The 26,688-nt window shown below is 36.7% G+C and overlaps 2 protein-coding genes across 2 annotated transcripts; both read left to right on the top strand.

Annotated features, from left to right (window-relative positions):
• Nucleotides 1–1,143: 1,143 nt before the first annotated feature.
• Nucleotides 1,144–4,937, top strand: LOC144452671 (uncharacterized). The gene is made up of 4 exons (XM_078143816.1): nucleotides 1,144–1,298; nucleotides 3,013–3,136; nucleotides 3,585–4,060; nucleotides 4,469–4,937. The coding sequence occupies exons 1-4, from the start codon at nucleotides 1,144–1,146 to the stop codon at nucleotides 4,935–4,937; spliced, it is 1,224 nt and encodes a 407-aa protein (XP_077999942.1).
• A 2,099-nt stretch (nucleotides 4,938–7,036) lies between these two features.
• LOC144453061 (coatomer subunit beta-like) lies at nucleotides 7,037–26,662 on the top strand. The gene is made up of 25 exons (XM_078144332.1): nucleotides 7,037–7,137; nucleotides 8,062–8,182; nucleotides 9,812–10,041; nucleotides 10,479–10,648; nucleotides 11,547–11,661; nucleotides 12,171–12,263; nucleotides 12,625–12,762; nucleotides 13,758–13,877; nucleotides 14,275–14,382; nucleotides 15,074–15,151; nucleotides 15,599–15,667; nucleotides 16,399–16,544; nucleotides 17,010–17,158; nucleotides 17,742–17,847; nucleotides 18,627–18,747; nucleotides 19,384–19,455; nucleotides 20,424–20,579; nucleotides 21,215–21,304; nucleotides 21,603–21,689; nucleotides 21,968–22,112; nucleotides 22,517–22,636; nucleotides 23,105–23,250; nucleotides 23,847–23,936; nucleotides 24,526–24,681; nucleotides 25,317–26,662. The coding sequence occupies exons 2-25, from the start codon at nucleotides 8,092–8,094 to the stop codon at nucleotides 25,389–25,391; spliced, it is 2,871 nt and encodes a 956-aa protein (XP_078000458.1). The 5' UTR covers nucleotides 7,037–7,137; nucleotides 8,062–8,091; the 3' UTR covers nucleotides 25,392–26,662.
• The last annotated feature ends 26 nt before the right edge of the window (nucleotides 26,663–26,688 follow it).

Below are 26,688 nucleotides of genomic sequence, written 5' to 3'. Positions count from 1 at the left end.
ATATTATCACTATATATATATATATATATATATATATATATATATATATATATATATATATATATATATATATATATATATATATATATATATATATATATATATATATATATATATATATATGACAGATCACATAAGTGGGTGGTAGCAATGCTTTGGATATATCCAGATAATCACCCTGTAATCAAGATAGTGTAACCACTGAATGAGGTTGAATGTTATTTTGTCATTTCCAAAAGTCAACTTTCGGAGGCAACGTATAGTTACAACTTGTATTTACACTTACATGTCCATTCAATTTTGTACATCTATTTCTGATTAGCCTGAACTATCCACTCGTTGTTTCCTCTTACGTAATAGCTCATAAGATAGTCAGTGGTTACATAAGCGGATCAACGATCAATCTAATTTTCTGATATCTATTCAACAAAATTATCCTAATAGTACATTAACGCGAACACTTCAACTCAAATAAAAATCTGTATTACAGTGTCTGTTTTAGTTATTTGCTGATGTTGTTGTTGTTGTTGTTGTTGTTGTTGTTGTTGTTGTTATTGTTGTTTTTTACGTTTTTGTTTGAGAATTTGCATCTACAATTTATGCTTACAAGTTGTTCTGCCTATTTTCAAAAGTTCCACTAATTTCGTTACATGCAAAAAGACGTACAGTACGTGGCTGCATGGTACAAGAAAGTATATACATGTATCTCATGAATAGTTACTTAAAAGAAGCATTCAGTTTTACAGACTTAATGCTTGCTTTCTGTTACACATTAAAACAAATTAAAAAATTGTGTCTGGTGTGTGACATTTATCAAAAATACCACCCCTGGCACAGTAACTTGTAAAGTATGGAAAAATACGACTTTTTCGGAGGTTGACTATAAATATATTTTTCATTTGCTAAACAAGTGTCAGGCTGTTTCCAAAGAACTTATGTAGGCGAAAATGTTTTTAGGTGACAACGCTAAACTTGTCCCCCCCCCCATTTGTAAATGAACGCCCCCTTAAGTTAGACCTTGGCATCAACGCATTGACTACAGTTCCAGGGTGTTTGTCATTCGGTGTACGGGAATAGCAGGATAGTGCACGTGCAGGCCCTGGGACAGTGAAAGCACCACCCAATATTGGTGATAATTTAACAATGGCTCCCAACTCTAGTAAACCTCAATCACCAGATCAGTTGAATTACCTGCATGATGCTGTACGGAGGTTTTGTAAAGGTGCCACAACTGGATTTACTATCTATACCGTTATTACTATTCTAAAGGCACTGGCACAGAGACGGCTTATAAACAGGTAAGAAGGGGTCATGGATTACTGACCATGCTGCCATTAAACTATGGCATCGGAGTGTTTTTATTTTCTGTCAGAAATTACATCAGCCGTCGTAAACTAGCTCAACAAATTGACATTTGAAATCGCCATGATTATCTTTCAATAGCGGAAATTATCCCGTTGAATACGATCGTGTGTTGTGTGTCACGTAGTTCGTAATCTGTCACTTTTCCTGTTAAGTTTACATGTTGTTTGTTTTATGGTATTGTTTACAGACGTAAGCTTGTAAGCAATGTAACAGTAATGGGGCGTACATTTGGTTATTGTTTCAACGCAAGCTGTGACCGGGGCTGTGACATTTGCCTGATGGATGAAACGACAGTCCCTTATCGAGTCAGTGTTCATCAAGAGCTCACAGCAAAATTAAACATTACCTCCGACCACTATTTTTAGTGGTCTTAGACAAAAGTAGTGGTCTGAGACAACACACATACGTTACATATACTATAGCATGCATTGTGAGCAACAATTTAAGAATGGTCTAAAGCTTGTCAGCAAGTTGGTCAACTTTCACCCGTCAACGAATTATTGTTCGAGTGAGTTCCTTTGTGCTAGACAGTTCTCTTGACTGGAATTTCTAGTCGGCCGTGGTGCGACACCTTTAGACTTGATCTTTGACTCTGGGTACATAGTACAACGTTTCTACAATCGCGATTTGACCTACTGATACTTAAAATGGCCACACGTCGAGCTCTGTTAATGACCTTGCGTCTAGACTCAAACTCTACACAGAGGGCGCATTCCACTGTGGTGGTACATGGTATGGCTCGACTGTGATATTTATATTGACGTAAGTGGATGACGTAATATGTATCATCTGGTAGGACTGTGTGTTGCATTACGAGAACATGGTGTCGCCATTGCTGGGGAGGGGTGGGGGGATATTCATGCCGCGGCCGGTACATGATCCCTTTCCGCTGGACTCGGCTCTATCAGTAATCCAGTGTTATTCTTCAATCATTGACTCAAAGGCTTTGCTATCCCCCTCTCTTCCAGGATATTTTCCTGCCCTGGCGGTGGGGGGGGGGGGGGGTATAGCAATATATCAGAGTATGTGCCATGTTCTCGAAAAACTCCTTAAGGTGCCATGTGTCGACTTTTCATCTTAAAATTAAATCATGGGTCGATATATTAAACATGGGAAACGTCTTCATACTAAAGGTTGTTGACCGGATGATTTTTTTGTGATGGGAAATTCCTAACAGTGACAATGACTCTTGAATTAAGCACGTAGATATTTTGAACTTTGGCCGTACAACATGTCTTAAAATTTTGGGGTATCCCTTGCCCTTGGGGACGGTGAGGGTCTGCGCTTCAACCTATCTGATATAATGTCCAAATATAGGACAAGTTCCAAACCCATGAAGTTCAATTCATAGATACGAAGACTCTAAGAGTGCGACGCACATTGTACTCCACCTGTGAAGTGGAGGTAATAATGATAAAATAACGAATCGACATGTCCCAAATTATGACACGGGAGTAGTTTTAGCTTGTTACCTATTCTACGTTATAAAAAGTTAATAATTTCATAGCGTCTCAATTAACAACTTGATTATTATGCATGTGATTGTATTACACTTTATCCCTGTCGATTTATATTTTGTCTACAGCTTTCACAAACGAATTGCATTTATTATTTCATTAATTTCTCTTTGCTGTTATTACTTTCTAGTCCAGGTGCAGTTTTCAAAGACGCATTGTCTTCAGATAATCTTCGATTTAGTCTCTTCCTGGGTTCCTACCCAGCAGTTTACAAACTTGCCTTGCACTTTATTCAGAAGAAACGTAAACTAAGAGTAAGTAAAAGTGTCTCTTTAGATTACCAACACTGTCAAACGTTGTGTTTTTGAAATATGAAAAATGTGAGTAGACCATTTTTTTGTCTCGCGAGATCTGCCACGAGACGTCCTAGGAAGGTGGGGAAGAGGCATACTTTTATAATTGCAGACAACACTTTACATTGTAAATCTCTTTAATGGAAGCACATTAACCACTGAAAGTGCTCTGATTTTCTATTCTAGATCTGACTTAAATTTATTTGTCAAGCTGCTAAATGTTCGGACTTTCCTCTGATATTACACCAATCGAGGGCATTTCGCCCCGACTCAGACCACTATAGTGGTCTGAAATCCTGGCTATCATACATATAAACGGTAGATAATGCAGGTGAACAATTTCATATTACAATAAACTATATAATATTCACTGTAGCGACTGGTATGTAATACTGCTTTCCAATTACAGGCTAGAACTGATTACGTCATCGCCGCTGTCATCGCATCACTTACCTGTCTTATCGAAAATGCTGATCGACGAAAGACTATTGCAGTGTTTCTGTTATCACGTGCGATTGGTGCGGTGTATAATTCAATAATGAAAAGGAAGAAAATCACACCAATCACATACGATGTATCATTGGTTTTCAGTGCAGCAACAGCGGTGGTCATTTATGGCGTCACCAAGGAGCCAGCTATTTTGCCAAAAGGTTACTACTCCGCAATCAAGGTCTGGTCACGTGACTACACAGAGGACGTGTTAGAAACTCTGTATAGAATTCCTGGAGATAAACATATTCCTTGTGATCCAATACTACATCCTGGAGAATCCTGCATTGGTCATGGAATAAGGGAACTCTTCGTTGGCTGGTTACCTTCTTCAAAGGTGTACATACCAATACACTTAATTCCACTTATTTTTAAATATAAAGCATTTCTAGCAAGGTAAGATGCAGCAAAGAATAATTAGTCTTTAAAAAAAGTATGAATCAAGTTTTCAAGATTTCCTTCTAAAAATGTACGATTTAGAAAAAATAGACAAAAATGGTTGATTTGGTACAACCACACAGAAACCAATCACTAACTGTACATCAAACATTTTAAGATAGCAAGAGTGAATGAATATAGTTTCTTGCGACATTTTGACTAAGTGAATTGAACTAATGTGCCACATTGCAAACATTAAATGCAGTCATGAATGAAATCAATATCTCTCTCTCTCTCTTCTATGCCGTCAGTCATGCACAAATAATTCTTTCTTTCTCTTTCCATCTCTAATTTTCTCAAATGAATAAACTTTTATTAAAATCAAAGTAATATTTATCATAACTTTTTCCTCCTGTCTTTCTCCAGTCCAAAGGAGGAGATATTGTCGTTCTTCATCAAAATGATTCGCTCAACAACTTTTTTGGTGGTAACGGGTACGACAATGAGAACAACAATGTGCATATTACGTAACTATGTCCAACCTCTTCCTCCTCCAGTCCCAGCATACATGGCACTTCTATGTGGTTTTATCGGAGCATTTGCTGGTATACAGTTTGAACCTGTCCATCGCCAAGGAGAATTGACGATGTACGTTGCACCAATGTCTTTGAATGCTCTCTACATCTTAGGCTATAATCGTGGTATTTTTCCAAATGTTCCTTTCGGTTCTACGATCGTCTTTATGGTAGCAATGGCTGCAATAATGTATTTATATGAAAGAGATGCAGAATCACTATCGCGAATGATAAAAAGTGGTTTGGCATATCTGTGTGGAAAGCCGGAGACTGATAAATTTGACAAACCCCTTGGTGATGAAAAAGACAAAAAGCTATAAGTTTATCATATAAAGCCCGCAGCTTTCAAAATGTTGATTGGGTTTTGTTGTTTTTCTATGTGGACAATTTGACGAGAGAACATTAAATACTTCAGAAATTGTCTGATTGTGAAGAAATATTTGATTCACGTCTTCATGACCTTGTAAGAATTGTATACAAATGCAATCGGGTCGCGTTTTGACTCAGGGATTTGCAATAAACTTTCCAAGTGAATATAAAATATTTTTGATTTCATAAATTATATTGTATTTTTCTCAATAAAGATGTTGACACAATCGTCAATATGAAATGACTTTTAACCAGATCGTGTGAGCCTAAAGGGAAAAGATGCCTAGTGAATTAATTCACGTTGTTTGATAAAATCTTCAATGCTACATATGAGAGATAAAAATGTGTTTGTTTCATTCACTTTCACTAGTATGGAGTTGATATCATTCGAACTCAGGCTTATAGGTGGCAGTTGCGTATGAGACGTGTTAGGCAACTAATGTTAAACGTATTACAATTTTCCTAACGATCTCAATATAATACACAAGTTGACTTTCGAGTCTCATACGTCACTTCCGTCTAATTTCGGACCGATGTCATACGAGAGTACAGGTAAGTGAAAGTGAATCTAACCAACACATCCAATTTTTCATTACACCCGAAACAGAGTGGATTCTCAAGGTATCTTCCTCTTAACATTTTGGGTGAAACCTGTTCAAGTTGATTTTGATGGTCACTAGACTCCATTTGTAACGTAAGAACCATCGGAGTTTTCCATAGGGAGTAGTGAGCATTATATTTTCATTTGAAAAAAAACACTTTCGATTTCTCTGTTTTTAATTATGTTTAGGTCATTCTTTTCCTTGTTTATGATTAGATAAAGAATAGCTACCCTTTATGGTATCGTAATAGGTGCAACTGGTACGGTTTCTTAGGCTCCTTGCAAATATTCTGAATGGTTTTCTATAATTTAAAAAAAAAAGCATATTAGCCTCAAAGGCCTAAAATTACTAAGGCGTAAAAAAATTGTGTGGTTCCGATTACATTCAATTTTAATAGGTGGTGTAGGTAGATTTTTTGTTTTATTTTATGATATATTTTTTTCATGTGTGAGTGTCTAGTTCAGCTTTTCCATTGTTTTCCAAATGGTCTCTGTGTTGTTTATTTCTTCCTATCAGATGTAAAGCCATTACAGATTGGAAGAATAGTTTTATAGTGTCTTTTTAAGTTGATGTCAGTTTTAGCGCCCACTATTTCTTGCGAGACTTCACACGATTTTCACGATTTTATTATTATTTTTCTCGAATACATAAAAAAAAAGTTGAGGGTCGCCGTGAAAAACTAGGTGGGGTTTGGTAACCGGAACCAAACAACTTTTTTTTTATTTGGCCTAACTACATGAACTAAGTTTTAATACTTTCAGTTTCACCAAAAATTACTAACCAGCAGACTTTCAGATTAAATGGGCATTCAGAAACTCATCGATGACCATGCTACATTTCCACACTGTTAAAAAATCCATTCACAAAACCTTGTAGTCCAGGTGAGATTTCTTGGAGAGAAAAAGATCTCCTTCTCAGCTCCCGCCGGCCCTCCCTCGTACTAAATTCTGCTCGTTCCCTTAGTGACGTAATGATTGTATAAATATTTGTTGATCAAAGAAACTGATATCACTCAATCTTGTTCAAGATATACATTGATGAAAATAAGGTACGTATGATTACATATACTTAATATCTGCTACTAACTACCACAGACAAGGAATTTCTTTATCGTCTGTGCAACTACTCACTCTGTTTTATTGAATATCGTTTATCCGGAAGTAGATTTACAAACACGGTTTTTAGTAGCTGCAATACTAGCAATTACAGCGCTTTGAGTTTTTTGCTTGTGTGGGCTTTTTATCGTTCCCGCCTTTGCACTCAAAACTAACTAATATGAAGACAACAAGTTTTGTTACTTGAATCACTCTAACTTGGTATCCCACTCAGTCAGGATTTCTCACTCAACATGAGCTATACATTATGCCCTTTGACCCCAAAATAAAATCTCGTCGTCAAAAACCACGTGACATCATTCCCTAACGTGCCAACGTGTCACTAACGCTGTCGAAATCTTGCGAGACTACGCGTTACTTGGCCACGTCGAGTTCATCCGTACAGTGATCGAAAGCAGAAGGGCCACCATTCTGACTGCCAAATTTATTCTAAGGTATGTTGTACCAATTGTTTTCACTCCTTAGCTACTTAACAAAGCCTGTTAATCGAACCACACTATTACAGTCGCCAAAGCAGGGTGTGCGATCGAATTTTCTGTTGAAACCGAAATCCGGCCTGCCAATATGGCGGCCGCCATTGGACACACGACGAGCTGGAACTTGGAAGCAAAGAATGTTAGATTTTTGTTTCCTTTAGATCTAAATAATGTTGGGTCCATTGTTAAGGGGTGTCATAGTTTCAGAGTCATTGCTTTAAATATTCTCGTTTGAATGTTACGAATGTCGATCTGAATAACAGCCCATCCATCAAACGAACGAACACCGAGATTGCGGAACTCTCGGCATCCATTCATAACACACTCACCGGCAGGCAATACGGTGTACGTTATTTTATCACTCCACTGTTATTTGTGGCTTGCATTGAACAATTGGGAAGACTTTCTAATGCATCCTCTTCTCGAATGATAACATTATAACGTATATAAACCTATCCAAACAGTTCAGCTACCCATAAATTCATGTAAACAAATGTCGACCTGCCAGCAAGAGGAGAAAGAGTTATTTTGTTTTTGAAAATCATACTGCATTCTTGTTGAGTGATCGGTTTGCAAAAGTTTTACCGTAAAAATTCATGAACCTTAATTTTCTAAAAAAAAAAAAATTGTCATGTGCAACATTAACCGTTGGTTTTAGACTTCATCATTCATTTCATGCCTATATATTCTGCTTCATTGAAGTGACACTTAATTCAGTTTACAAAAAAAAAAAAGTTTTTTGCATCAACATGACATTTTAAATGTTACTGAAAAGCAAACATATTCAATGAAATATCTCTTGTAATTGTTGTATTTTTATTCGTGATTGTAAACAAGTAAAAATTTATTTTTATTTTTCATGTTTTGTTTTGTTCATATCAGGTATAGAAAAGTGTGGAGGCGATTATCAAGATGACGGCTGTCGACAACGCATGTTACACTCTCATCAATGCTCCAACTGATACAGAACCACCTACAGAGTTACAACTAAAACAAGACTTGGGTAAGTCAGTGCAATGACTTTTTAAAAAAAAAAAAGAATTTAAAAAAAAAATTATTTATTATTTTTTTATTTAGTTATTTATTGCATCCCTATTGTATCCGGGCTCACTAAGCATGTTAGGAGCAGCACTAACAGAAAATTAAAATACATACACTTCTAAAAAAAATTAGAGAAGATATGACTAGTATAATCACATACAGAAACAAACAAAACAAACAAACCAAAGGGAGGTAAGAATATTATTGAGAAAAAAACATTTACGCTTCAAATGTTAGTTGTCAAAATATCTACCCTTTAAACTATTTTATATTAGTTTTAACAAAATCTTTTCTGTTTTCAATTGCATCAATAAGTTACTGCTAGATAAGTTTATCTATTTGTTTAATAAGCACCAAAAAAAATATTTGTGAAATCAGTTGTATACCTTATGTTTGGAAGTCACTGTGTTACCAACTTTATGAGTTTTGTATTTGTCAACCGAACATTATGTAATTTAGCGTCATATTCTAAATCTGGATGTAGGATGTAGGAAAATATGACATTCCACCAATCTACTGAGTGACATCATCACATAAGGTGGACAGTTATATGTACATAACTGATAAGTACTTTTCACACCTGAATTTACAAAACCTGCACCAATCTACAGTGACATCATCACAGAAGGTTGACAGTAGATGTACATAACTGACAAGCACTTTCACACCTGAATTTACAAAACCTGCACCAATCTACAGTGACATCATCACCAAAGGTGGACAGTTATATGTACATAACTGACAAGTACTTTCACACCTGAATTTACATATATTGAAGCTAACCTTTTCACACCTCTGGTTACTCAACACCTCCAACAAATTTGGATCATTCTGTCAGATCCAGTTAGACACTGAAGAAGGACAAGTAATTTGTTCGGAACATGTCTGTATCTCAATCTAACGTGGAAGAAGAGAACTTGTGTATGAATCGTAGTGCTTCCATAGTGAACATACATAGTGTCACATTCTAAATTGTGGACATTCCACTATACTTCGAAGTATAGACTATGCTAACCATACCAGGAGACAATTTAAATACATCATGTCATTTTAAAAGGGGACCACCACTCTAGAAAATAAAGACATTTTCATAAACTGTGGGTTCTGGAGAGTCATTTTATGATTTTACATCACCTAAAATTACTTGCAATTTCAGTGAAATGTCAAGTTGATCTTGTGCTTTTATAGGGTATCTTTGCAATGGGCTGTTGCATCATGGGAGCCAGCAGAAATAATATATTCAAGTTGAACACTGAATATTCATTAGTCCTAAGTGCCTATACCTTAACAGTGTAAATGATGAGAAACTGACGTTTGGCAGAGCTATTGAACAAGTAGACTAAGATACGTCGTGTTGTTCAGCCCTATCAGGCTTCCTAACCATGATAAGTGCTGGCTGATAGCGTAGCACGAATGTCTGTATCTTGCAGACTATTGAAAAATTTGGTCCACAACAAAGATAAGGATAACATTAATGTGATGACCTGGGATTGAAACATGGGTCTTTAAAGTATACTTGAATGTATTGAAATATTTAGCTTTAGCTACAAAATGATTCTTACTTTATTTATTAATTTTTACGTTTTTACAGAGAAAGGAGATGTGCGTACTAAGACGGAGACACTAAAGAAAGTCATCTACATGATTCTGAATGGTGAAAAGATGCCATCTTTGTTGATGACGATCATTCGATTTGTTTTACCACTCCATGATCACACTATCAAGAAACTATTGTTGATATTCTGGGAGATTGTACCCAAAACACACCCAGATGGTAAACTATTACAGGAAATGATTTTGGTGTGTGATGCCTACAGAAAGGTATGTGTACCAGTGACAGAAATTTCATCACACAGATTCAAAAGTGGACCCACTTTTGTGATTTTGATGTCACAATTGATCAGTGTAGTGAGTTAGTAATTTTCTCATAAAGGGGAACACCACCCCAGGTAATATAATAAAAACATTTTCATAAACTATGGGTTCTGGAGAGTCATTTCATGATTTTACATCACCTACAATTACTTGTTACTGCAGAGAAACATCAAGTTGATCTTGTGCCCTTTATATGGTGTCTTTGCTATGGGCTATTGCATGTTGGGAGTCAGCAGAAGTCATGGTTGAACAATGAATATTCATGAGAGATGTTTTACACTGAAAGGAGTAAGGACTTAGGAGTCATGAATATTCATTGTGCAACCATATATGGATTTAAATTAAATTAGTTTGTAGTCATTGTTTGTGTTTTTGATTTGTAGGATCTGCAACATCCCAATGAATTCATCCGTGGATCTACTCTGAGATTCTTGTGTAAACTTAAGGAGCCTGAATTGATTGAACCCCTTATGCCAGCCATCAGAGCCTGCCTTGAACATCGTCATAGCTACGTAAGAAGAAATGCCGTATTGGCAATTTTCACCATATACAAGTGAGTGAAAAGATTTTGTAATTATTGCTAGACCGTTTGCACTGATACCAAAAATCTGACCACCATGTTGAGACTTTGGTTACACGTATTTGCATGATGCCAGAGTTCATTGTAGAAAGACTCATTCACTAAATCATGTAAATTTCTACTCAAAACTGTTCTGATTGAGCATCCCGAGTTACTGTCCAGGCTTTTAGCACAACTGAACTGAAAGTGAATGCACATATGCCTGCCTGGAGACAAAACCATGCCTATACAGATATAAACTCACATAAACTCTATAGTTGTGCTACAACGCCATTGGCGCTATTTTTGTTGTGTTGGCTCCTAAGGAACACATGGGTGAATCATGTGACTGCTGTTCACTGAGTTATATACATAAATATACAGAGTTGACACTGTTTGTGTGTTATCTTTATTGTGTCTACAGAGCAGACACTGTGTAAGGGATGCTTGTGTGTTATCTTTATTGTGTCTACAGAGCAGACACTGTGTAAAGGATGTTTGTGTGTTATCTTTATTGTGTCTATAGAGCACTCTGTGTAAGTGATATTTGTATGTTATCTTTATTGTGTCTACAGAGCAGACACTGTGTAAGTGATGTTTGTGTGTTATCTTTATTGTGTCTACAGAGCAGACACTGTGTAAGGGATGTTTGTTTGTTATCTTTATGGTGTCTACAGAGCAAACACTGTGTAAGTGATGTTTGTGTGTTATCTTTATTGTGTCTACAGAGCAGACACTGTGTAAGTGATGTTTGTGTGTTATCTTTACGGTGTCTATCTCAACATAAAACCTTGTGACCAGGCTCGCTGATCTCGATAGTTTGGTTAAGAGCTTGGGCAAGCTTCTTCGACAAGAGCCATAATAACTTGTCTTTCTCTCCTCCACTGTGTAGGAACTTTGATTTCCTGATTCCAGATGCTCCAGAACTTATCCATAATTTCCTAGAGCAGGAACAAGATGCATCCTGTAAAAGGAATGCTTTCATGATGTTAATACATGCTGATCAGGTAAGACAATTTATTGTACTCTGTCCAGCACACCCTCTAAGCCAATTTGAAGTACCACTCACTGAAGCACACAATTTCTTGTGACACACCAAAATTTGGTATTCCCCTATCTCTTACTATGTGGTGACTCACAAGAAATGCCAATTTTTCTCATTTTGACTCAACAACAAAATTTGGCTACCATTATTGGTAACCTTACCTTACATAACCTTCTGACCTCAGGCTTCTGTCTCTATGGTCTGCTCAATTTCAAATGTATCCTCAGTTAGTTCTCTGATTTACCTGTATAGACCAGGTCCATACATTCAATATCCTGTAAATATATCACTGGTTTCACTGTATGAGACAAGGATCTTGAATTCTTTGAATATACCATGTGTGAAAACAGACTAAACACTTTGAAGTAAATCTGTATGACCCACACACTTGTCAGAGTTGTCGGCAGTGTGTTTTGATGTTTGCTTATTTTTGCACAATTTAAAATTACACATATTTCTTTGTTTCACCAGGAACGTGCATTGGATTATCTGAGTACTTGTATAGATCAGGTCCATACATTCAATGATATCCTGCAATTGGTCATTGTGGAACTTATCTATAAGGTAAGGTTTGTAGACTGTGATAGGATGTGTGTGTGTGTGTGTGTGTGTGTGTGTGTGTGTGTGTGTGTGTGTGTGTGTGTGTGTGTGTGTGTGTGTGTGTGTGTGTGTGTATGTGTGTGTGTGTGTATGTGCGTGTGTGTCTGTGCATGCATGCATGCATGCGTGTGTATATGTGTGTGTGTGTGCATGTATGTACGTACATACACTGTAGGTCTCCCCAACACAAACTGTTTCTCTTGAGGCTTCTCCCTCAGAAAACAGTCTGTGTTGGGGTGACCCACAGTCCCTTGAGGAAACAGACGTATGCTGTTGCCCTCGTAATCATTCAACATGTTCATAAAGCTCTTCTGTATCTGTACAGGTGTGTCATGCCAACCCATCTGAGAGATCTCGTTTTATCCGATGTATTTATAATCTATTGAATTCATCAAGTCCAGCTGTACGCTATGAAGCAGCAGGTACACTGGTTACTTTGTCAAGTGCTCCAACAGCTGTTAAGGTAATGCCATTATAAATATGTACACTGTATTGCTACAACCCTCAAAAAAACACCAGTGTGTTTGCTTAAATGAAGTCAGCCAAGGAAATACTTGATGCAGAGACAAAATTATGTAAAAACAATATAACTAATAAAAAGACAACAGAGGGTGCCCCTGATGTAGGTTTCCACAATACTGTTATTTGTTTGTTTTTATCTGTGGAAGTTATAATGTAACAGTATACAGCCAGACTTGTTATAACGTGTAGTCATAAACAGAGTTATGGGAATCAGGGCTCATGTGGTGTTTATGCTTGATAATTTACTGACATTAACAAGTCTTTGAGTGAACCTTGTCTCATTTCTGCGTACCACAAGCAAGCAAATGCACCAGTGTTTTTTCATGGGCCGTATTAGTTTACCAGTTGAACTATGTTATTTAGTAGATATAGAGTGGAGACTTGATTTGAGTGTGGATTTAATGAAGACAATGATGTTGTTAAAAACCTCTTTCTCTGAAGGGGGGATTTGTTTGTAAACTACTAAGTACAAGTTGGGAGAAAGAGCATTCTAATGTGTTATGATGATGGTGGTGTTGGTGATGATGATGATGATGATGATGATGATGATGATGATGATGATGATGATGATGACGATGAGGATGAGGATGATGATGATGATGATGATGATAATGAGGATGATAATGATGATGATGATGATGAGGAGGAGGAGGAGGAGGACGATGACAACAACAATGATGACATGATTTCACTGTCACCATCTTGTATATGATGACATGATAATGATGATGGTTGTTGTCGGCAGCAGTCACGAAAAAGATGATAGTGATTATGATGATGATGATGTTGTGTTGGTTATCATTAGATTCATAACATATCAACTATTATTCAAAGTATTTGGCATGTACATTCATTAATGCAGTAGCTACATTGTATACTTTGTCTATGTGAACCATACATGATTCTAATTTCTGTCCCAATGTATTTATTTACTAGGCTGCTGCATCATGTTACATTGAACTGATCCTAAAAGAAAGTGACAATAATGTCAAATTGATTGTATTGGACAGACTGATTGCCTTGAAAGAAATACCAGCACATGAAAGGGTCTTACAGGCAAGTAGCTTGATAACTAATTACTGTACTTTACAGTGTCAGATGAAAAGATAGTGTATGTCTTATTTTGGATATGAGGGGCAAAATTTAAAGGCCAATGATTCAGTCCCAGGTTCTTGCATTAAAGTGGCATATGCTGAGTTGACAAGATTTTTACTGAAGTGAAAATACTTCGAAAAAATGTCTATTAAACTGTTCCAGTATAATGTTTATGTCATTGCTTTCCTTCTATGACATTCCAATTTTTGTTCTGGCATTGTTAGAACTGTTGATTGCATAGTAGTGAGTTCCTCTACATTTTTTGATATATATGATAAATTACATCGTTTCATTGATTCAACTTTATACATTTTTTTTCACTTGGTTAAATTTTGAGATTTTGTGTTTTCGTTTATAGGAACTTATAATGGACATTCTGCGTGTGATATCCGCTCCAGATTTGGAAGTCAGAAAGAAAACTTTACAACTAGCAATGGAACTTGTATCATCAAGAAACATTGAAGAAGTAAGTGAATGTATTCAATTTGTTCTTGTGAAAATGTTCATCTATCAGGATTTTTTTCAGTGATAGACGTAGGTCTCTGTCCAGTGAATGATCATCTGCAAAATGCAACATGTCATCAATCGATCAATCAATCAATCAATCAATCAATCAATCAATCAGTGAATTTATAAAGCGCCAGTATCCACTACGATGTAGAGTTCAGAGGCGCTGTACAGTTAGAATGCTCTGGAGAACAGATATGTCTTTAGGTTCTTTTTGAAGGAGTTAGCTGTTGGCTTTTGTTGTATTTCCAGTGGCAGTGCATTCCGTAGATGTCATGTCACCCTATCAGCTAGCACTCACAGAAGACTGGTTTGGCTTGAGCGACACACCATAGTATCTAACTGCAATATAGTGTGTAACTGTAACATATGTGCCGTGTTACCTATCAGCCACTAAGAGAGGACAGGTTAGGGCTAAACAACACAACATATCTTATAATCAAACTACATTGCAGTCTTGTTAGATACTTGACATGTTGTGTTGTCCTTTCAGACAGCATTCACAGAAGATTTGTCAGGGCTGGACAACACGACATATCGTAAAGTCCAAACAAAGATATTTTGACAGAGGTATGCATTTTGAAAAAAATGTGTTGTTTGTCATCAAAACAGTGTAATATTTACTACTAAACTGTTGTGTGTTTCAACAGATGGTGTTGTATTTGAAGAAAGAAGTGAGCAAAACCCACAATACAGGTGAACATGAAGACACTGGTAAATACAGACAGGTGAGTGAATAAGTTGTTGGGAATCCATACTGTCCTGTTCTACAGTATAGCATGGCTGTTTGTAGCCTGGAATCCATACTGTCCTGTTCTACAGTTTAACATGGCAGTTTGTAGCCTGGAATCCATACTGTCCTGTTCTACAGTTTAACATGGCAGTTTGTAGCCTAGAATCCATACTGTCCTGTTCTACAGTTTAACATGGCTGTTTGTAGCCTGGAATCCACAGTGTGCTGTTGTACAGTATAGCATGGCTATTTGTAGCCTGGAATCCATACTGTCCTGTTCTACAGTGTAGCCTGGAATCCATACTGTCCTGTTCTACAGTAGAGTATCGCTATTTGTAGCTTTGAATCCATACTGTCCTGGTCTATGATATAGCATAGCTATTTGTATTCATATCGTTATTTCATTTATCTAACATGAAACCATTTATTTGATTAATTTCAGTTATTGGTGAGGACATTACATACATGCAGTGTAAAATTCCCTGACGTGGCAGCCACCATTATTCCAGTAGTAAGTACTGCAATAACAATTTTATATCAACTAATTTTATCAACTGTTGATTATGATGTTTCTACATACAATAGAAAAGCTATTGAATTTCATATTATAAGTACACAATTTGTAATGAGATTGTGAAAAATTCAGATACGTTTTCATAATTCATTGCAAGAAACAATATGAGATACAGTGTGTCCTCTAATGACAGCCAAATTTTGTTGTGAGTCAAAATGATAAAAACTGGCATTTCTTGTGAGTCACCACATAGTAAGAGATGTGGGAACCTGAAATTTTGGTGCATTATTAGAAATTGTGTGCGTCGGTGACACGTCAAATTGGCTTAGAGGACACACTGGTCACCACATAGTAAGAGATAGGGGAGCACCAAATTTTAGTGCATCACTAGAAATTGTGTGTGCCAGTGGCACATCAAATTGACTTAGAGGGCACACTGATGAGATATAAAATACATCGTTCCACCTACTTGAAACTCTACAGTCTTTCTGGTTTTGTAGTAACAATGTTTTAGAGTTACACATACTCTTATTTTCACTTTGAATGAGTCAACATATCTGAAGTGTTGTCATATTGTACTATCAAAAATCAATATGCGTGTGTGACACAGCTTCATCGATGTTAGATACAGCTGACTGTAAATGGACGATTTTTTTTTGTCAATTATATCACACTGATAAGCTTCACCCGTTATCTTACAATAATTGTTTGGATATTTCCGTCACCAGTTAATGGAATTCTTGAGTGACAAGAATGAGTTGGCAGCAGCTGATGTGTTGGTGTTTGTACGTGAAGCCATTCAACGTTATGAACAACTACGACCACTTATCCTGTGTAAACTTCTAGAAGTGTTCCCTTCCATCAAGGCTGTCAAGTAAGTTATTGATCAGGTTATTTTGAATTATGATGGGATAAATGGTTAGAATGATTGGCTTGGAATCTACAGGTAGCAGGTTTGAGCCTTGCTACTGACATATTTAAGGTCCTTGGGCAAGATTTGAACCACGATTGTGCCCCAGTCAACCCAGCTGTATAATTGGGGACCTGGTAGGATAGAGGTTGCAATGTGAATGCTTTAATCCTATGCACTTACAGAGGCTGCAAGGGAAAGTCAGTTTCCCAGGATTTAAATGGCCATTGTGCCACTATAGGTCCATGCCAGGGTAATAATTGTCACATACTGTGAGCTCAATGGGTGGGAGAGTGCTATAAGTAGTACATCAGATAGCATTTAGGAGGTTAATACAGTATGATAAGGCAACATTTAAAAACCACTTGTGCATAAATTCTGCTAAATTTGTTGAATTTGAAGAGGATTATGTCTCTCTTTATTTCACAGAATTCACAGAGCTGCTCTATGGATTCTAGGTGAATACTGTGTCACATCAGAAGATATACAAAGTGTTATCAATGAACTCAGAATGTCTCTTGGTGATTTACCGATAGTTGATGTTGAACTTAGAAAAGCTGCTGGAGAAACTGACGATGGTAAGTTATAGAGGTTGGCTATGTGAAGGTTTTGATCTCTCGTGCTTACAGAGGCTGCAATGCATTGTATGCTCCCTAGGGGAGTTGAAGTATACTGTTATTGTGCCACTATAGGTTCGTGCCAGAAGTACTAATTGTGAAGTGCTTCAGTGTCGGAAAGTGCCATTTAAAAACTAATATTAATATTACATCATGCCAATGGCGTTGTAGCAGAACTGGACAGTTATTTTTATATGTTATCCACCTGCTGATCCATGCTAGGTATAGGTGTTAATTTACTGAATGATTATCTAGTTGCCTATCCAGCCCTGTTGTTACCTTTACAATAGACACCAACATTTTGATGTTGCTATGGGCGTGGTCTTGTTACTAGACATATTTGCTGCTGCTGCTGTTGTTGTTGTTGTTGTTGTTGTTGTTGTTGTTGTTGTTGTTGTTGTTGTTGTTGTTGTAACAGATTTGTAATGGACATGTTACACTATCAAATGAAACTGGGAGTTCAAACGTAACTTGAGACCACCTAGTTTTCTTTCCAACTGTTGATATGTATATTGTAATAAATGTTTTGTGTTTATTATTTCAGATGACAAGGTGGTATCTAGTGGTCAACGATTAGTTACTGAGATGGGTACCTATGCAACACAAAGTGCTTTGAGTTCAGCAGCTAGAAAATCACAAGATGATAATAGGTACTGTAAAATGTTTGTCTGTGTCAGTGTCTGTCTCTGTCTCTGTCTCTGTCTCTGTCTCTGTCTCTGTCTCTGTCTCTGTCTCTGTCTGTACGGGTGGTGTGGATGGATGGATGGTGTGGATGTGTCTGTCTGGATGTTTGGTATCTATGGGTGGTGTGTGGATGGATGGTGATAATGTGGGTATTGTATGTGGATGTGTGATATGTGTTTGATGTGTGTGTGTGTGTGTGTGTGTGTGTGTGTGTGTGTGTGTGTGTGTGTGTGTGAGGGGTATTGTGTGTTTGCATACATGTGAGTGATGTCTCAGTAGGGTAGCTCTCTGAAAGCTAGTGCCATAAACTTGCAGTGTGCTGTTTAGAGACTTCCAATGTTTACACTACGTTGATCACTGGGTGATTAGAATCACACAACAGAGAAACCAGTATCACCCACTTGTGTAATCTACCACTTTGAAGAACAATAGATTTAGTTTGTATCTATCTTAGTATTGAAGCCTTGATTACCGGAGTTGTATGTCAGTTAGACTTGTACATGTATGTGTAAATGTGCGTGGTGTTTGTCATCAGTTTATGTGTATGTCTTCTGTCATTTTGTGATTGTATGATGTTTAGTAACTACATGTGTTTGTGTATGTCTCATCTCTCTTTTTGTCTCATGCTTTAGTTCAGTCAGTGACAATATCTCTCTTTTATACCTTGACATTTGTGTGTATTAAACACTGTTTCAACCGTGTGTCACTAAATTTTAATTCATATTGCACTTTTGTCTTTCTGTAGGCCACCACTACGAGGTTATTTGTTAGATGGTGATTTCTTTGTTGGTGCGTCTCTAGCTACAACACTGACCAAGTTAGCTCTTAGATACGTACAGATTATACCAGATAAGAAAAAACAAAATGTAAGTCATGTAATGCAGTTAATATGTATGTACTACCAAGTTAGGGTTACCTTAGAAATTTAACCAGGTGTATATTCTACCAAGTTAGGGTTACCTTAGAAATTTAACCAGGTGTATGTACTACCAAGTTAGGGTTACCTTAGAAATTTAACCAGGTGTATGTACTACCAAGTTAGGGTTACCTTAGAAATTTAACCAGGTGTATGTACAATGAACTTTGGGTTACCTTAGAAATTTGACCAGGTGTACTACCAAGTTAGGGTTCCCTTGGAAAGTTATCCAGGTGTATGTACTACCACCTTTGGGTAACCTTAGAAATTTGACCAGGTGTAGGTACTACCAAGTTAGGGTTACCTTAGAAATTTCATGAGGCACTGTTGTGCTAACAGTGCTATTTCAAATGCATGTCTGATGACTCCCATGATGCAATGGCCTCCACTGAACAATGAATAAGCAACAAGTTTCAAGTGACTCCAGAACCCAAAGTTTACCAAAATACTGTTATTTTCTGCAGTAGCGTTCTGCCATATTTTGCTTCCCACATGTCCCATACCTTTCCATGATGATTCATGTAATACTTTAGTAAGTAGTTAATAAATCTTGTATTTACCTTTTAATTTTGTTTTTCATTTTCAGTCATTTGTGGCTGAGGCTATGTACATCATGGCGTCTATTCTACACTTAGGAAGATCAGGCCTTGCTAAAAAGGTATGTCAACATTAATCACCAAGATTACCCTTTGTATAATTACAAAAAAGGTTTGCTATTTAGCTTCCCAACAGGTGTACAAGATCTGGACTAAGTCACAAGTTGCGTTCACATGTACATGAAGACATCCTGCCTTTTGTCCTTACTTTGGAGAGTAGAAAGTTCTAGAGGGCAGTGTGAACAGGGTCTAATGTTATGAGGGTATGTCTGGCTTGTTGTCAGTAACTTGACAATGTGTTGCTTAAGTTACAAGTTGTGTTTACATGTACAAGAATTTGCCCCCTGCTTAGCCTTATGAGAGTAAGTAGAATGGTTCCACTGGGCAGTGTGAACAGGGTCTGTGACAATAGTATTACTAGTTTCATAGCAGCAATTGATAATATATGAACCAAAGTTTCAAGTTACATTTACACGTACATCAAGTTGTCCTGCCGCTTACTTTTCTAACCTCATTGGTACACAGTTTGTACGTGACAGTGTGAACAGGGTCTGATGTTATGGTAGTATTGCTAGTTTGCTATCACCAGCACTATGCATGAAACACAGTTTCAAATTATGTTTGCATGTACAGCAGGGTGTCCATTCCTCCTCATCCACATCCCAACCACATCCCCACCCCCACCCCCACCCCCACCCTGTTAACCATACTCTAGGGTTGCAGGATGGTTTCATACCAACCACTGCTCACAGTCAGTATAGACCAGCTTTGCAATCTTCACCAGATCTACAAATGTTAAAACCCTATTATTTTAAAATTATTTAATTTGAAATTATGCATTTTTGCGCTGCTTTCCGCTTATCATTCGTGATTGCTTAACATCAACAGTCCAGATCTTTCAACTATCATTATATACCCACTACCCACGCATTGTTTCGTTAGTAAAACGTGTAGAGTGTGTCTGTAAAGTTCGTACTTCTCAAACGGAGTTTTTCACAAAGTCTTAACGGAAACTCGTTGTATTCTACAGAATATAAATGACGATGATCTGGACTGTATCTCGTTGTGTTTACGAGTTTTGTCGGAACGATCACCGTTAATGATACAGATTTTCAACGAAGCATGTCGTGAGTCACTACAAGCGATGTTACAAGCCAAACACAATGAAGAAAGAGAAACTCAAAAGGTATGTTAGTTTGAAATTTGTACTCTCCAATATTTGTATGGAATTGTTGGAGTATTTGTGACTTGTCTGTGATAAATATGATGTTGAGAAGAAACTGGGATAGGGTTGGTAATAATATGTACACTGATAATCCAAATTAAAATGAGAAATTCAAATATGATCACCACTAGTGCAGTGCTCAAGTGCCCAAATGTTACAACCAGTAACACTGAAGTAAAGCACTTTCTCTATGTGCTACTCTCGTTTATAGCATTCATATCAGGTGTAAAAGTATACTGTTTCAATTGGTTTATTTACAAGCCTAGCATGTGGCCTTTCTGATGTGGTCAATTAGCAAATGAAACAGTATACTTTTACACTTGATATGGATGCTATAAACAGCTGTGGTACATACAGAAAATGCTTTACTTTGGTATTATGGGTTGTAAATCAGAAGGAAACTGGAGTACTCGAGGAAAACTTGTGTTGGTCAACAGGGTCAAACTGAGCACATTTGCTCAAAATTTGCATTTCAATTTTACTTTCTATGAAAATATGTTGATTTGTTTAAATTATAAAATTTTTACAATACTATGGACACTTACATCAGTTTGTAATTATGCTAATATTTAGTTTTTATTTAATTTTATTTCCAGTTGTTCCAAAAGAAAGGTTTAACTATCCAGGCGGATGATCCAATCAACTTTGCACAGTTAATAAATAAAGCTGACCTAGGGGGTCAAGAGGTAAGGAAAAAAGCCTTTCAAATTTGTACAGGATAAAAGTAAAGTTGACCTAGGGAGTCTCGAACATCTACAATCAGCGGATCATAGTGCCACCTAGTAGTCAGCTGTAACTATGGAATTTGTGATTCTGATTAGGACCAGTGCAGATGTAAGTTTGATCTGGTATACTAAATTGAATCAGCCTTTGTAATTCATGTTGATAAACAAAAGTTCATGTAGGTTTACCGGTTGAGGGCACCCTAACCAACCAGTGATACCTTACAAAAACATCTAACATTTCTTCGTTGCTATATTTCAGGACCAGTTGGCGTTAAGTTTATCTCTTGCCATGGGACAAACACAGAAAAAAGAAGCAGCAGATATATCTGCCTCAAAACTTAACAAGGTACGTTACTTTCACCTTGTCCCTCAGCAGAGTATGAAAGAATTGTTGCTGTCTGCAATCTTTTAATCACTTGTGGGGAGTTATTAAAAGAGCGCCCTCAACGACAAGTCTTTCATGTTTGCTTTTGAGTATTATTTTCAATTTATCAAATGGAGGCTTAGCAATGATGTTACTTTATCCGAGGAGATCACTGGATTATTGCTGTGGAAGTGTTTCACTAATCTTCTTCTAGTGTACATAATACATTATCGTTCATCTGTTTGTTGTTTGTTGTCTAGGTAACACAGCTGACTGGTTTCTCAGACCCAGTGTATTCCGAGGCCTATGTCCATGTTAACCAGTATGATATTGTACTTGATGTCTTAGTTGTAAACCAAACTAGCGATACTTTACAAAATTGTACTTTAGAACTTGCAACATTAGGTAAGATATAAACAAAAGTTCATACAGGTTTATTGGTTGAGGGCACCCTAACCGAAAACAGACGTACTTTACAGAAATGTACTTAAAACTTGAAACAGTGTGTGGGTAGCACAGTGCAAGACTTGTGATGTATTTGCTCAAAGCAAAAGTTCATGCAAGCTCAAATGTTGGCACAGCCTTACAAAATCAGTGACACCTTACAGAATAGAATGATACATTAGAACTTGCGAGTAAAATAGAAACATTTTGAAATTTTCTGGTATTTGATTTCAAACTAGATCAGTACATGTTTTATTACTGGAATTGTCTTGCAAGCAATTAGTAATTTGTTACTCGATTGTCAAGATTTGTCAAGAGAATTTTGTTGGTCATTTCATTAGTATCACTGTTTTTCTGTTACCTAGGTGATTTGAAACTTGTAGAAAAACCACAACCTGTTACCATGGCGCCCCATGATTTCTGCAACATCAAAGCAAACGTCAAAGTAGCGTCTACAGAAAATGGTATTATTTTTGGAAATATTGGTGAGTATGTGTATTTTGTAACAAAATGTGTACTAAGAAGACATTATTGCCACTGGATTGTCTTGTCTAATACTTTGTGAAAATACCATGTTGGTATGAAATTTCAAAATGTTTATTTGTCAATGTGTAATTAGCTTATCCAAATGAGTCAGTCTGCAAGTGATCATTCCGTGTTTGTTTAAGTGATGTAAGTCTTTTCTCCACTGAATATATGATGTATCTGGCACTGCAAATACTGAGCATATATTTGATAAATGTCAAGTCTTTTCTCCACTCGGCATATCTATATGATGTATCTGGTACTTCAACTTTAGCAGTAAGTTTGTTAAATGATGTCTGTTGTCCAGTGTATGATGTATCTGGTGCTGCAAATAATAGGCATATGTCTGTTAAAAAATCTGTGATGCATCTGGTGCTGCAAATGTTAGCCCTCATGTTTGTTAAATGATTTGTCTTTTCTCCACACAGTGTATGACGTATCTGGTGCTGCAAATGATCGTAATGTTGTGGTTTTGAATGATATTCACATTGACATCATGGACTACATAGTACCAGCCACATGCACAGACAGTGAATTTAGACAAATGTGGGCAGAATTTGAATGGGAAAACAAGGTATGTATATTATTAGTCCCCTACAGTCACAGGCTGGAGGGGGCTGTAGGAATGACCAGTATCCGTCAGTGAGTCTGTCCCTGTCTGTGTGTTTGTCTGTGGACGGTCCTCTCTCTAAATCCCTGCTACTCGATTTCAATCAAACTTGGCACAAATGTCAAACACTATAGAGTACATGTACATGTTACCACCATGACTAGTATGACCAAACTGCAGCCATATTTGTCATAAAAAATAACAATTTTGACCATAACTTGAGAAATTGAATGCACAGAGACCCTGTTCAAGTTTCTAAACTCATATACCAGAATGCAGAGAGCTTGATTTCTTCAAAATTCTTCAAACATTCTGTTTCTTACATATCAGTAAGTGTCCACAGTAAGTTTGATTAAGTAGGGCAAAGAGATTTCACTGCCAGGAAGTCAGGGTCTGTGTAAAAACAATAGTCCCCAATATTTCTCAGAAGTTTGGAATTCATTTACATGCCCATATAACCTGTCAAAATGTCCACAAAATAAGTTGATTCTTACTCGGAACAAGAGGGAAGAATCGTAACTGATATTGACGGTATGTTTAATATTTTGTTATGTCAACAGGTGACAGTTAATACAAACATCAACAATCTCAATGCATACTTGAAGCATTTAATAAAATCTACCAACATGAAATGTCTCACACCAGAAAAGGTAAGCATAACGTCACTGTATGTTACTAAGTATTTGTTCATCGAATGTAGGTATTTTATACTCAAAACTTATTTTAGCTCACTCCACTGAAATGACTTTTGCACCAAAATGAATAAATTATCTTGAATCACTTTTACTGTTAAGTTTGGAGTAACTAATAAATTATGTAACTAGCTGTTAATCCAAATGTTAACTTACAAAAGTACAAAATTATTTTGAATGTAAGTTGTATCTGATAGGGCCCCAATGAGAATAAATGCCCCTCGCATATGAAATTTTAGTTGGTTGATTCAGTCACCAATCAGAATAACTGACTCTGACACATAAAGGTTTTGATTGTAAGTGATACTTGATTGGTTCATTCAGTCACCAATAACAGTTACTGACTCTGACATAGAAAATTTTGATTGTAAGTGATATTTGATTGGCTGCTTTCAGTAACCAATCAGAATAACCGAGTGTAACATATGAAGAAGTTATTGATTGTAAGTGACAGTTTGATTGGCTGCTTTCAGTAACCAATCAGAATAACTGACTCTGATATATGAAGTTATTTATTATAAGTGATATTTTGATTGGTTGATTTCAGGCATTGTCAGGAGAATGTGGTTTCATGGCAGCAAATCTGTATGCTAAGTCCATATTTGGAGAGGATGCCCTAGCCAATCTCAGCATTGAAAAACCATACGACTCGGCACCAGAATCACCAGTGGTTGGTCACATCCGTATCAGAGCTAAATCACAGGTGAGGTTGACTGTAGTTACTTTCCAAGTATTTAGAGAGTGCATTGCTGTAAAATCATTTAGACATTGTGAGTAAGGTTTGTCTGGTAGCACTCGTGAGATTGTACATGATTAAGAAAGTAAAGTGACAGTTTGTTGAAGTGGATCAATATTTCATGAAAAACTAGACATTTACAAAGTTCCAGTGATAAGATGGTCATAATAGTTGACTTCATTTACAACCAGTAACACTGAAGTAAAGCACTTTCTCTATGCACTATACTTTTTTATTGCATTCATATCAAGTTTGAAAGTATACTGTTTCAATTGGTTTATTTACAAGCCTAGCATGTGGCCTTTCTAATGTAGTCAAATAGCAAATGAAACAGTATACTTTTACACTTGATATGGATGCTATAAACGATTGCGGTACATACAGAAAACACTTTACTTTGGTGTTATGGGTTGTAGTAAAGGGAAATGCCATAAACATTTGAAGCACATATAGACATAGCCAAGAGGTTTTTATGGCTGTGAGAATGATGAAAAATTATAATTTAACAGAACCACCAAGTAACGATGAATCTGTTTGTAGAGTGTAGACATAGTCATAAAGTATAATTTATAGATTCATGTATATAATGTTTTGTTTTGCAGGGTATGGCACTAAGTCTTGGAGACAAAATTAACATGTCACAGAAGGTGGACAGATCTCGACTCTCCCAAGACTAGATATACACAGAACTAGACTAGTTTACTAAACACAAGTACAGATAGGGAACTGAGAGTGACTTGAGATACGCAGTACGTCTATTAACTGGTATACTGGAACACTTGACAGCAATTTTGGAATAATAGTTGAAGGGAGAACATAAATGAGACTTTGTTTTGGGGAAAGTTTTTTTGTAATGATAAAAATACTATGTAAATGTAACTTCGTATGGATTTTCATCAAAGGGTACCATAAAAAGTACAGTTGTACTCCTCTCCAAATTTGGACACTGAGGGCACTGTCCATATTTATTCCCCACCTAAGTTGGACATTGAGGATGCTGTTCACAACTATTCCTCACCCTTGCTTACCACTGAGGGCATGGTCGTACTCCATGATAGTTAAACACTGGATGTGCCATCCATGGCCCTTGTGCTCCTCATAGCTAACCTCTGACAGTGCCATCTGTGACTGTATTCACCAGATTTAAACACTGAGGGTGCTATCCATATACTTGTTTCATGTGTATTGGGTGTAGGGGGCAGTCTACCTGTGTATAGTAATGGCCATATAATGTAACTATCTCAGAACCCCTTCCACAGTAATTAGAGTAACATTATGCCTTCTCAAAATTATGCCTTCTCGTGCTTTATTGATTTTAACATGTATGCATAAACATTTCTTTATATATATCAATTCTGTGCTTTTTCAACTGTATATCAGTTCTGTGCTTTTTCAACTGCCAAGGGTATTAGAATTTCAAATTTAGAGATCACCTGACCAGTAACTCACAACTGCTATGAACATAAATTATCTCCTATAAAGAATGATATATTACCCTGGTAGTTGAGATTTCGATTTTCTAAGATAGACACAAACTAAAACTATTGTCACAACATGTTGATACAGCAGTGATAAGCTATTGAATGGATGTTGGTTTAATTATAGTCTCAGTAGGGAGGCATCCGCAGAGTTTTATTGAGAGTTCCATGAACTTGCAGTGTACTGTTTGGGGACATCCAATGTGTACACTATCTTGATCACAGGGTGATTAGAATCACACAACAGAGGAACAGCTATCACCCACTTGTGTAATATACCACATTGAAGAACAATAGATTTAGTTTGTGTCTGTCTGTCATAGTAAACCAAAGGCTGGATTACCAGTGTTGTATCACTAAATTGTCCAATAAAGGAAAGCCTCGGTATGTGTTTATTGTTCAGTCCTATTTGTAGATTATAATTAATGTATTATTCTATGTAGTGATCACTACGATATCTTGCTGACAATAAAAATGGAAAAACAAACATTTTATT

Source organism: Glandiceps talaboti, chromosome 23 (assembly GCF_964340395.1).
Source record: "Glandiceps talaboti chromosome 23, keGlaTala1.1, whole genome shotgun sequence".
In the NCBI taxonomy this organism is placed as follows: Eukaryota; Metazoa; Hemichordata; class Enteropneusta; family Spengelidae; genus Glandiceps; species Glandiceps talaboti.
The sequence above is the reverse complement of the archived record's forward strand: the minus strand, read 5'-3'. Positions and strand labels throughout refer to the sequence as shown.